This window comes from Moschus berezovskii, chromosome 16, assembly GCF_049115385.1.
Source record: "Moschus berezovskii isolate FMDL1 chromosome 16, NW_MosBer_1.0, whole genome shotgun sequence".
NCBI lineage: Eukaryota > Metazoa > Chordata > Mammalia > Artiodactyla > Moschidae > Moschus > Moschus berezovskii.
Genome location: NC_142475.1, coordinates 45247405 through 45259777, shown reverse-complemented (window position 1 = coordinate 45259777; position 12373 = coordinate 45247405). Strand labels below are relative to the sequence as shown.

The following is a 12373-nucleotide window of genomic DNA, read 5'->3' as shown; positions in this document are numbered from 1 at the left end:
ACATTCTCTTTTGTTTAACTTTAGGTTAATTTGTCCTGACAGTGCAGCTGCAGGCTCTGCATTGCAGTCTGTCATTAAGAGCACCAAGAATGGTCTGGAGGGTTGGAACTGTTGGGAGTTAATTTGGCGTAAACCTAACACTCAAAGATTTCTCAAGATATGACATGTCATGTCTATGTCCAGTCACACTTCTGTTTAAGAAGTTCTTGTTTATATTATAAATATGACCTTTACAGTTATCTTTCAAAGGTCCCAAAGCTTTGAAGAGGAACCCTGAGGAGCTATGGAGATATTAAACTTGTGAAGCATGTTTTCATAGCAATGTCAGTGTCCATTTGAATATCCTTCTTCTTTCTTTTCTTTTTAGTCACATAGCAACCCTGTCAGCCAGTTGCAGGTTATGGTATTGGAGTCTTGTGATAAAATTCATCACAGGTAATCAAAAGTCTCTTATCACACTTTTTAGCCAGAGTCCATTACTAAAAGTTTTCTCTTTTGCAGATAAACTAATCCCTCGGGGCCCCTTCCAACTCTAAATTGTCTCACTGAACATACAAATTGGTGTATACTGGTTGCTGACTCTGAGCCCCCCCACCCCTGCCCCGATCAAGTGTCAGCCACGTTTTCCTGATGACAAACTAGATGTCCTCCCCTGTGTCTCAGACATTTGAATAAGAGGACAGATCTTGGAGTGCAGGCTTCCCTGGTGGCTCAGTCAGTAAAGAATCTGTCTACAGTGCAGGAGACCCAGGTTCAGTCCCTGGATGGGGAAGAGAAACAGCAACCCACTCCAGTATTCTTGCCTGGGAAATCCCTTGGACAGAAGAGCCTGGCCGGCTACAGTCCATAGGATCGCAAAGAGACTCAGCGATTATACCACCAAATAGGACCTGAAGTCCCCATCACCTCAGTCAGACTTAGGCTAAGCATCAAGCTAACCTTGCCAGCTACCATTGGGACCTGCTGACTCTGGTGACTGATGAAATGTATTTCCTTTAGAGATCCCTTGACTAGCTGGTAACTCCTGATAATTCATCCTTCAGCGGTGTTCAGCAGGCTCTCTGAGTTGCCCCTCTCAGATTCACTGTCGGCAGCCCGTGCGTGAATTTACACTCAAACCTTTTGGGTGTGAGCGCAGATTTGCTCTTTATGTTCTTCTAACGAGTCTGAGACAAAGTTGAAGATCACGAACCTGAGCTTGAACTGACTGGTGTCATGGCAACTAGCACTTCACCTCTTGCTGGGCCCCCTCTCACGCGTGCTACGATATTTGTGCACATTAGTAATTCATTACAAAGTGCCAGGTTTCTTTGTGCTGTCAAACCGTGTCAGGGACGGAATATGATGTGCTATCTCAGATGTCACCCACCAGACTGTCGAGGGCAAGAATAATTAGAAAGGAAAACTTGTCGGGTTACTCTGGAAAGTTCCTGAGAACACGATGCTTTCTCGCCACCCATTTACAGCCTTTTTTTTTTTTTTTTACTCTTAACATAAGGACCAGGCTTCGTGTTGATCAAAGCGTATGTGGTAATGCGCCCCAGACACAAGGCAGGGGTTTGGTTGTGGAAAGAACGCCTGGGCAGTAATTGCTCGCCTCCATTCAGGCAGCAAAGGAAATGATTAACAGCCTCAGTGCTCAGTCACGTGGATCAGGCTCCAGCCTGAGCCTTGCAAACTTGGGTTTAAAAAGAAACCTGAGCAGCCCCGGTATGAAAGCTTTTCCCCCAGACTTGCCTCTGCCCAGTACCCAGAAGGAGCTGAGTGGTGGCCACCAGCTTTGGAAGGCAATCAGTCGGGGTCCTAAGGCTACCCGGCCCTTGAATGGCTCACTTCCCCTCCCAGTTTCCTCAGCACCTGGTGTGTTGTCCCTGGTCTGGCTAGGAGTTGTAGTAACTGTCGTGTTAGACCTGGAAGTAGTGAGCCTTTCTAGATGAACATATGCCTTTGCTTGGAAGGTAGAAAGCATAATGGCACACTGGGTTTTGTTTCTACAGAAGGCCAAATTTGTCCCTGGATGGGGAAAAGAAGTCACATATTTTACAAGAATCTTTGACTTGCCACACCCCTTTAAAAAAAAAATAAATCAACCCCTCTCTCTAAAGAAAGCTTCATACTAAAACAAACAAACCTGTGTCACATTTTACTAGCTACTTAAAATGAAGCCTGTTTCCCTAAAAAATATGTTTACGACACGCAGTTGGAAAAGACTTTAGTCACATAGCTATATTTGGATCCTTTTGTTTCTCTTGTTCTTTTTTCTTATTTCCTTTAAGCACAAACCCAGCAGCTTATATGTCCCTCCAAACTACTTTGTGGGGTGGGAGGGGAAGCAGGTTCAAATCAGACTTTTTAGAATATGCAGCTGCAGCACACTGCTTTTGTGAAGGATAAACCAGAAGTGTTTTCTATTTGTTGTCCTGATGTAATACAGTTTGGTGCTGGTGAGTATGCCAAGTTGCTTCAGTCATGTCCGACTATTTGCAACCCCATGGACTGAAACCCGTCAGGCTCCTCCGTCCTTGGGATTCTCCAGGCAAGAATAGTGGAGTGAGTTGCCATGCCCTCCTCCAGGGGATCTTTCCAACCCAGGGATCAAAGCCACATCTCCTGTGTCTCCTGCATTGGCAGGCAGGTTCTTTACGACTGGCGCCACCTGAGTATAAAAGTCTGCTTAGAGACAGGAATGAGACCTGCTCACGCCTTCCCCATCATTGCTTGGCCAGATCGTAATCAGGTCCTACATGTAGTAGGTGTTCAAGAAATACCGGTTGAAGGAATAAGTTAATTCCAGCAGGGCTGGAGGGGACAAGAATCCATTTTAGAACCTTGCAAGAAGTTAAAAACAGTGAGGAACTTAAAACAGTCACCTGCCTTCATACGTGCTGGGATACGGATTAGTGCTTTAACACCTGCAGGCACCAACGTGGAGCACGAACGTGGAGAAGTCGTTAGAGCCAGCCCACTGGGCATCTGGGTTTCTGGGAAGGGCTGGCCACCTGGTAGAGTTAGCATGGACGCAGGCTGGGGGTGACCATGGTCGGCAACTTGGATTTGTCGTAACCACATAGCAGATTCCTGCTAGTATTCTGTACTGTATGTAATTGCTTAGGATTTACTCTCAAATCCTTCTAATTTCTTAACTTAAAAAATAGGACCTTCATGCTAAGTCTATTCTTCTCTTCCAAGACTAGGGAAACTATTAATACTTAGAAGTGATCTCTGGATAATGTCAAGACTAAATTTTATACTTTTGAGCTAATCTAGAAACAATTGATTATAATCAGATATTTAAAAGAAGACTCATAGTACTGAGGATGTGTTTTTAGTTTAGATTGATGTAGATAAGCTTCCCTGTGATGTTACTTTATTGTAATTCTGTGATATAGTGCTCATAAACAAGTTATAAAACCTAGAGTTTGCAGGTGCTGTAAACTGAAACAACCAAAAGAACCCAAATTACCACAGAACATATATGTCACAGTGAATGATACTGGTTATATGGACAAAGTCAAGGTGCATGGAATAACTTTGAAGACTTAACACTCTTAACTACCTGTGTTAGAGAATTTTTAAGGGGCTCCGGTGACATAATTAACATAAAGTACTTTGAAAAGCATGAGAGGCTGTGTAAATAGGTGATCGATATTACACTTTGAGTTATATAAGAGGACTTTGGGGGCAGATTGTCAGAGAAGAGTTGAGTTCATGGGTAAAACTGTACAGATGAGAATAAGCATGACCCAGGCTTCCCTAGTAGCTCAGTTGATAACAGAATCTGCCTGCAATGCAGGAGACCCCCCTTCGATTCCTGGGTTGGGAAGATCTGCTGGAGAAGGAATAGGCTACCCACTCCAGTATTCTTGGTCTTCCCTTGTGGCTCAGCTGGTAAAGAATGCGCCTGCAATGAGGGAGACCTGGGTTCGATCCCTGAGTTGGGAAGATCCCCTGGAGAAAGGAAAGGCTACCCATTCCAGTATTCTGGCCTGGAGAATTCCATGGACTGTATAGTCCATGGGGTCACAAAGAGTCGGACACGACTGAGCAACTTTCAGGGTACAACAATGAAGAGCCCACAGTGGACGTAAGTGGGGACTGAGGGGTTATATGATTGATGATCAGGAGTCAGACTGGGGAAGACCTTGGGCTACTTCACAAAATTTCATCTGACAACTGAATGCATCATGGATTGGAACATGGAAAAAACTTCAAAATTAATGGAATGACTGTTTGATCTTGTCCACACAAAATTTATCAGAGCAAATTAAATATGTGTGCAAAAATTCAGTGATTTCTTAACCGGAAAATCCTCTGAGAAGGGAATGCAACTCTTCTTTAAGTCCACTGGGTAGTGTTTGGGCTTTTTTTTAACTTCATAAATCATGGGAAGCTGTGTTGGCAGTGGGATATAACTCAGCAGTAGATGGATTGCTCTTTGCTGCTTTCTTTTAGGAAGCAGGTTATAAAACTGTTGGGAGCCTAGTGGAGTAGTTAATAGATTATCTTAAGCAATTTGAAGTAATTTTAAAAAAGAAAAATTACAGCCCTGTGTCTTGAAGGCATGAAAGCTAGAGGGAAAAGACAAGTGAGAAATGGATGCCACCTCTGGGTCCACTGCCCTGGAGCTTCTGCCACATGCTCTGTCCTCCTAGGGCTGGTCACCTGCCTCCACAGGAAAGACACTCCCCAGGAAACCCCACAGCAGAGCTTAGCCAGTCAGATGCCGTAAACTGTTGTCATATAAAGTTAGTGTTAGGACAGAGTTTTCATTAAAACTATTCTGTACTTTTACCCTCTTTATTTACACCTAAAATATTTTATCTCCTGTGAGTAAACTCTGATAATACAGCTTGGATGTTTGAAGATGCTGCTGGAATAGCTCAGCCTTTATGGGTCTCTTGCTGAGTAGATGCAGTCATGAGGCAAACATTCCAGGAGCCTCCTATTTGTGGGCAGCGGGAGGTCCCTCCCAGACCATGAGATGCTGCATTCAACTGTCACAAGCATGAAAAGATCTCTGACCCAGGAGTAGTTTAGATTAGCAGATAACTCACTTGAAAGGTGATAAAGAGCCTTCTCCTAATGGCTTTCTTTTCATCTCTGGACATGGTCCCTGAAAGCGCTTGTGTTCTAGTCTTGTGGGTCACGGCTTGTAATAGGCTTGCCATGCTGATGACACGGTGCTGAGTGAACCAGGACACTTCAGGGATCTTCTGTTTTTGATAAATGTGACAGATTTTAAAACAAGTTGGGGAATGTAGCATTATATGGATAAACCTTTGTTTCATGATCTTGAGTTGGTAGGGTTTTGGTTTGGTTTCATTGTTTTTTCATTTTTTAGGTGAAATCCATAGGTCAGTTCTGAAGCTTACATCTTCCTTTTCTTTCAGACCACTAAGGCTTTTCTTCCTACCATGCTGGAGATTAATCATGGTCATATTGTGACAGTGGCGAGTTCCTTGGGATTGTTCAGCACTGCTGGAGTTGAGGTTTGTCATTATAAAACATTTCCTTCTTTCAATCAGTTCATCTCGTCACAAATACACTACAGTCTTAGAAGCGTGCCTGCCGCCCTCATATTCCTGCAAGCCCCTGGAAGCTACCTGTGTGCTGTTTGTGGAGTGCACCCCAGCACCCACCAACTCTACATCTTCTGCCATAAACTTACACTGGTTTGACCAGCCAACAGCAGCCGCAGAAGTAGGTGGGCCAGTCCTCAGTATGGCCCCATCCTCATGAGCAGTTTTACTTGACGACAGTGGGAAGACACAGGGTCAAGATGAAACTGGAGGGCACTGCCAGTGCCCCAGAGAACAGATAAATGAGGCTAAAGGTTGACACTCTGTTTTGGTCAACTTGTCAAAAGTGAACTATCTTGTGTTAGCTCATCAGATGAGATGGTTAGGGTGAGTATGAGGTGTCTGCATGTTAAGTGTGTGGAACTGGGCTTAATCAGACCCTGTTCTTCGCCAACTTCAAGTTACAAAGCATGCATGTGTTTGTTGTTCCGTGCTGTTTGTCCCATGGGTACCTGTAGCAAAAAATAGAAAACATCACCCCATGCAAAATATGCAAAAGGATGCGCAAGAGACGGCTTCTATATTGTACATTTCCATTCCTAAATTTAAAGTTGGGTAATGGAGAAGAACTTCTTTTCTATACCGTGAGTCCTTAAGTTGAGTTCTAGTTGTTTACAAGGTGGAATTATCATTTCCATTTTCACTTGGCCCTTAAAAAGAAAATTGGATCATAACAGCTCATAACTCCAGCTCTAGTCGCCTTTGTTCTCCTAGCATTAAACAAACTGGCTTTTCAGTCTCCTTTACTGAACAAGAGGCCATTTGTAAATTTTCCAGACACTTCAAAGTGAGCCTCTCTCATTTTTAGCCCCAGCTCGTTAGCTTTCATAGACTCCTTTGTGGTAACTTCCCCCAAAGTAATCTGATACTTCGTTGATGTGGCAAAAAGTGTTCATGTGTTTCTGCTGTTGCTTTGAAAATATTATTTCTGCACCAAACCACATCAGATACCTGTCTTTTAGAATGCTCTCCTTTTCTTTGCTTAGTCACCTGTAACCTTTTGTAGCACACCTGTAACCCGAGTAACGGGGCAACTGGGGGCTTGGAATGTGCACTAGACTGAGTACCTCTGCCCTCTCTGCTTTGCCCCCAGGACTACTGCGCCAGTAAATTTGGAGTCGTGGGTTTTCATGAATCCCTGAGCCATGAGTTAAAGGCCGCAGAGAAGGATGGAATTAAAACAACGTTGGTCTGCCCTTACCTGGTGGACACTGGCATGTTCAGGGGCTGCCGAATCAGGTCAGTAAAGAACCCACCTCAATGCTGACGATTAACAGTTCTAACAAATCATCTTTCCATCTGGGGAGACTGTGAAATCAGTCAGATCTCCAACCATAAGCAGCCTGGCACTTCAACAGCTGACATTTTAGCTCACGTGTAGTTTTCATTGGTCAAGGTTTGTCAAGTTGACACGTGTGTGATTGACAAGCAAGGGCTGGTATTAATTTGCAGAAGGCAAGGAGCATCAGTAGGAACTGACCTCTCTGTACCTTCGGGGAGCAAATACCTAGGATTTTGCTTGGAAGCTACTTATTTGGAAGCGATTTTCTTTCTTTAACATCAGTGTAGTTAGTGCACAGTCCCTCAGTCGTGTCCGACTCTTTGCGACCCTATGGACTGTGACCTGCCAGGCTCCTCTGTCCATGGGATCCTCCAGGCAAGGATACTAGAGCAGGTTACTGTGCCCTCCAGGGGATTTTCCCAACCCAGGGATCGAACCCGCGTCTCTTGCATCTCCTTAGCAGGCGGGTTCTTTACCACTGCACCACCTGGGAAGCCCCTTAACATCCACGTTTGCACATAAATGTGACTTTGTTTTGGATTCAGAACAGTGTCACTGCCACTGAGGAGGGTGGCCTTTCTTCCGAAAAGACCCTTCCCACATTTGGGAACTTCCTTTTTGCAGAGAGTGTCTGTAGCTAGAGGCACTCTGACAGAATGAGAAGAAACATTGAGATTTTCTACAAATGAAATAAAACACCCCCACACTTTGAAAGGAGGCACATGGGAATAGCCCTGTCAGGTCACATCTGACTCGAACTACACAGAAGAAACAAAGCCGTGACTCACGAAGAGGACACTTGCAGAGACATGCTCACTGCAAGATCTTTGCTTCGACGAATTTGAAAGACACAGCGAGATAAGTGAGCCAGTTCCCAGTGGGTCAGGGCCAATCTTGACACATCCTGAACCTGGCCCGGCTGTGAAGTAAATGGAGGTGGCTTGAGTCATTTCAGTCTCAGGCTGAGTCCAGGTCCAGACTGGGAGTGGACTGGACCCCACATGTGTGTGTGTGTGTTTTGGTTTGGCTTTTGCCTCTTACAAACTTAAGAACCAGTTGCAGAGGGTCTGAGAAGCTCTGTCTCCTATTTAGCATCACAGCGGGTGTCCAGAGCTCTGAGGCGGGGGCAATGAAAAGTGAGGGGGTAAATTCTGTTAAGTTACTTCTACGGGTAACTCGCTGAATTCAGCTGAAGGTAGGCTGTCTCGTGTGCACTTCATTTCAGAGACACCACCCCCCTCACTCCTCCCCCACCCCCCCAAAAAAGCCCCAGACTTTTCCTCTCCAGACATCCAGGGAGGCACACAGCTGAATTTTATTTCACTCAGGAAGGTTTACGTCGGTGTTTACCCACCATCATTTGAACTACGCTTAATGCTAAGTTTGGCATCCTGTTTGGGTTTACTGTTTGTTATGTCAGACACCCTCTCTTTTTTCAATTGAAAGAAAAAAATAATAATTTGAAATACATTCCAAGGCATTTTGAAAACACAACTTTCTCACTTTACAAAAAAGCAGACCAATTCTGCTTTTCTTTTTTAAAAAAAAAAAACTTGTTTTCCAGACAATGCAAATAAAATATGTTCACAGTAGGAAAATTTGGAAAATACAGTGAAAGCACAACGAAGTGAACAAAACAGATTGCAAATGCTATTGCTCAGATAACATCACCCTTCGTGTTTTGATGTGTATTTCCAGCCTTCCATATTTTGTGTGAATTCTTAATTTCATCTTGAATGTGTAACTCCCAGGAAAGAAATCGAGCCTTTCCTGCCCCCTCTGAAGCCCGATTACTGTGTGAAGCAGGCCATGAAGGCCATCCTCACCGACCAGCCCATGATCTGCACCCCCCGCCTCATGTACATCGTGACCTTCATGAAGAGGTGAGTGTGAGGGGACTCCCCCATTGGTGGGCCTTCCCACACCCACCCTGTGACTTAACAAACACACCACCTCTCACGTTTGCTAACTGTGACTCTTCCTTTTGCAGCATTCTCCCTTTTGAAGCAGTTGTGTGCATGTATCGATTCCTAGGAGCAGACAAGTGTATGTACCCCTTTATTGCTCAAAGGAAACAAGCCACAAACAACAATGAAGCAAAAAACGGAATCTGAGGGTCTTTTTTGTATGGAATATCATTTCTACCAGAAGACGATCAGGATATCTTAGTCCGACCCACATCAGCTTGACTGATACTCTCTGGATTCTACATCCGTGGTTTTTTTTTTTTCAAATCAGCTTTTTACAAAAATAAATAAAGTGTAAATTAACTGACTAGAGTACTTGGAAAACGTGATCAGCAAAAGTGAGCTTAAGTCGTTGCCAATGGGGTCCTTTGCAGGCAGAACCCTAAGACCAGTCCAGTCTTTTAGATAACCACTGTGTGACGTCGCCAGGCCACCATTATTATTATTATTTTTGGAATGAACAGGAAGTCTCGAGATGATAATGACTGTGTGTTTCACGTGTTTGTTTTCCTTCACTCCCATAGAGTTTATAAATTCTTGTAATTAATCTCTAGCAAGTTGACACCCTTGCAACTTCAAGGACTGACAGTGCTGTATTTTCTCATGTTTTCTAAGTTTCAGATTTGCAAAGCCTGTGTGGCTCTTTCATGGTGTGTGTATATACAGCCCTTTTAAAAAGGCATTTTGAAATCTCCATCAATTGGAAGTAGAGGATGACTGATTGTTACAGTAAAGTCATGTGATCAGGTCTCTTTGTTAAAGTCACAATGACCAAATTGTTGGTCAAATTTTAAAATATATCTCTGAGGTCTTTCCTTAAGGATCTATTCCTGTGGAGACCTATTTATCCAAAAAAAGAAAAAGATCATAGATTTTCTACCTGTGAATTTTGCTGCATACAGAAAGTGCCCTTTCCTAAGAAAGTTGCTGTTTCATTTCTTTGGTTGGACTTTGATCTAGAATACATAGCAGCTCTGCAAAGAAACAGTTTCTAAAAGTGGGAACTTGTGCACTTAAAAACATCCCCATTTTTGTGCCAACTCTGATTAGCAAGGGGGAAAAAATCTTACACTATGGAATACACACGGAAAGGTGTAAAGATTCTTTTGAAAGTTTTATTCACATTGTAGAACAGCAAATGACATTTTTACAGTATTTTTTTGTAAAGCAAACTATTTTGTGCCTTGAATTTGGTAAATGTGTATTAGTGAAACGTTGTAAAAGTGAACTTCTACCTCTGTATCTAAATGTATACCATCCACTTGTAAATTACTATAAACTATTATGTGATTGCTCTCTTTTTTAGAATGTCTTGTTTAAATAGCGGCCAATGTTTTAGGCTATTCAAATAAGCCATCTTTTACTAATTAATTGGGAGATTTTATAAAGGAGTGATTAAATTTAAAGACAACTTACATACAAATGAGTGTGTGATCATTAGTTATCAGCAGTGTTGGGCAGACACTGTGTCCTTATTTTCTGTGCCATATCACTCATTAATGAAAAACGTTTGACGGGCTTGTGTTCAGGGACGCTGGTAGGTTAGGGAGCCCTACACTCACATTTCCCATGTTATCAACTTCTCAGATTAGATACTTTATCAAGGGCTTGTTGATACTGAAGGTGGGGAGATAGAATCCCGTTACCTGTGTGTTGTCCGGCTGCGCCACAGATGAGCTCTGCCATGCATCCACACTTAGGAAAGTACTGCCTCACCACTAGTGTCCCCAACACTGCTCTTAAGAAATAGCTTTATTCAGCGTTTAAATTTCTTTTTATACATGATAACTAAACTTGAAACCATTGAGGCACTGACTATCTCTTCCATTTTGGATTTTAAGTACAGTAGACCCTCAAGCATCATGGGGGTTAGAGGATCAACCCTCCACTTAGTCAAAAATCCATGTATAATTGATAATCAGCCCCCTGTATCCATGGTTCCTCCGTTCCCCCAATCCCCATCTACTGATTCCACCAACCACAGATTGTGTAATACTATAGAATTTACTACTGAAAAAGTAGTATAAGTAGACTGGCACAGTTCAAACATATGTTATTCAAGAGTCAACTGTGCTTTGAAGTAAACCTCATATAACAACATGAGGTAGAGACATATTTTCAGTGGTTCTCCAGTTTTGCCCTAGCACCCTCCAACCATCCTACAAGATATCTGTTCCAATACTCTAAAACCCACTCATCAATCTTAAGACTAAAGCAAGTCTCCCCTACATTTAACTTTATTCTCATATGTTGTCATTTAAACCTTTTTCTATTCTTGTTTGTTGTTGCCCTGACAAGGTTGTCTATCTCTAAATTCAATAAACAAAATTCATTAAACTTTTTGGTATAAGTCTTCAATTCCCATGTCCCAGCCTTAGTTGAATTAGCTGTGAAGTTGGGAAGGGGACTGAGTCAGTGCAGGCTCAGGGCTGCAGGATTCCTACCTGTTGCACTGCTTTACTCCAGTGTCCTGTTCTTAAGCCATAGGTATATTAATGATGCTCTTCTCCCCAAAAGTGAACTTTTTTCTGGTTAACCCTGCCCACTTCTGTTGATCATTTAAGGAACTGCCAAGGCTGCTTTTCTGGCTGATTATTCATTGACACCCCCAATTCCACTTTGAGATTAATGCTGACATGGACTATGTTACCTTTTTCTGTTGTCTGGCCCTTTCAGGCACTGTTTAGGGCGACTGGGCTCAAGGCTGACCCCCTAGGGAGGCCACTTCTGTCCCCTCGCTAAAACTGGTTCTCTCTAACCTCTCAAGCAGTTTAATGATAATCATATTGATGGAACCCAGGAATCAAAAGTTTCAAAGGCAGCAAAGATAAATTCTGACTATTGTTTCCCCACTTGATCTACCAGGTCCGTTGTTCTGTCACAAAAGATTAGATGAGCTTGACAGGATTGAACTACATAAAGCCAGGCTGGTGGGTGGGTTTTTGTTGTTGTTGTTTTAAAGTATCCTGTTTCCTTGAAAGACTAACAGCTTTCAAATTTTTCCCCAAGTTGAGGGGGAAAAAAAGGCAAATGTCTTTTTCAAAGTTTTCTTTTCCAACTGGCAGAAAGAATTTGAAATTGGTGTTGACCTGAATCTTGGAAATTTGCTTTTGCCTCCAGCAAAATATAAAATCAGTGGGGGCTGGTCGAGGGTGAGGGGGTAGTACTTTCCATGCCAAATTTATTGCCTGTGTCTGATTAAAAGAGTAGAGAAAGCAAGGCTGTAATGGGCCAGAAGTGGCAGGGACGGGGCGGGGAGCATCAAGCCAGCATTTGTCCACACTCAGTTTAACAGATAAACCAAGCATCTGCTAGGCCCAGGGACTCAAGTAGCATACAATTTGTGCGCAAGTTCAAATACATGTACCTTTCTGTGCATATACCACAGATTAACCTCAGGTGTGAAACGGTCTTAGTGAGGTGGGGAGGCACCTGAGATAAGCCCTGCAGGTTGGTGATGCAACAGATGGAGATGAGGGTAAGAGCATGGGCACCGCAAGGGATAAATTAAATGATCAGGAAAGGCCCAGAGGTTGAAAAATATA

General features: G+C 43.1%; 1 protein-coding gene across 1 annotated transcript in view; it reads left to right on the top strand.

Annotated features, from left to right (window-relative positions):
• The window catches only part of RDH10 (retinol dehydrogenase 10), a 31731-nt gene extending 20566 nt beyond the window's left edge, over positions 1-11165 (top strand). The window contains exons 3-6 of the mRNA XM_055431848.2: positions 5391-5489; positions 6673-6818; positions 8613-8744; positions 8852-11165. Of these exons, the coding sequence (XP_055287823.1) occupies positions 5391-5489; positions 6673-6818; positions 8613-8744; positions 8852-8975 (501 nt within the window). The 3' untranslated portion in view covers positions 8976-11165. The remainder of the gene's footprint in view (positions 1-5390; positions 5490-6672; positions 6819-8612; positions 8745-8851) is intronic.
• The last annotated feature ends 1208 nt before the right edge of the window (positions 11166-12373 follow it).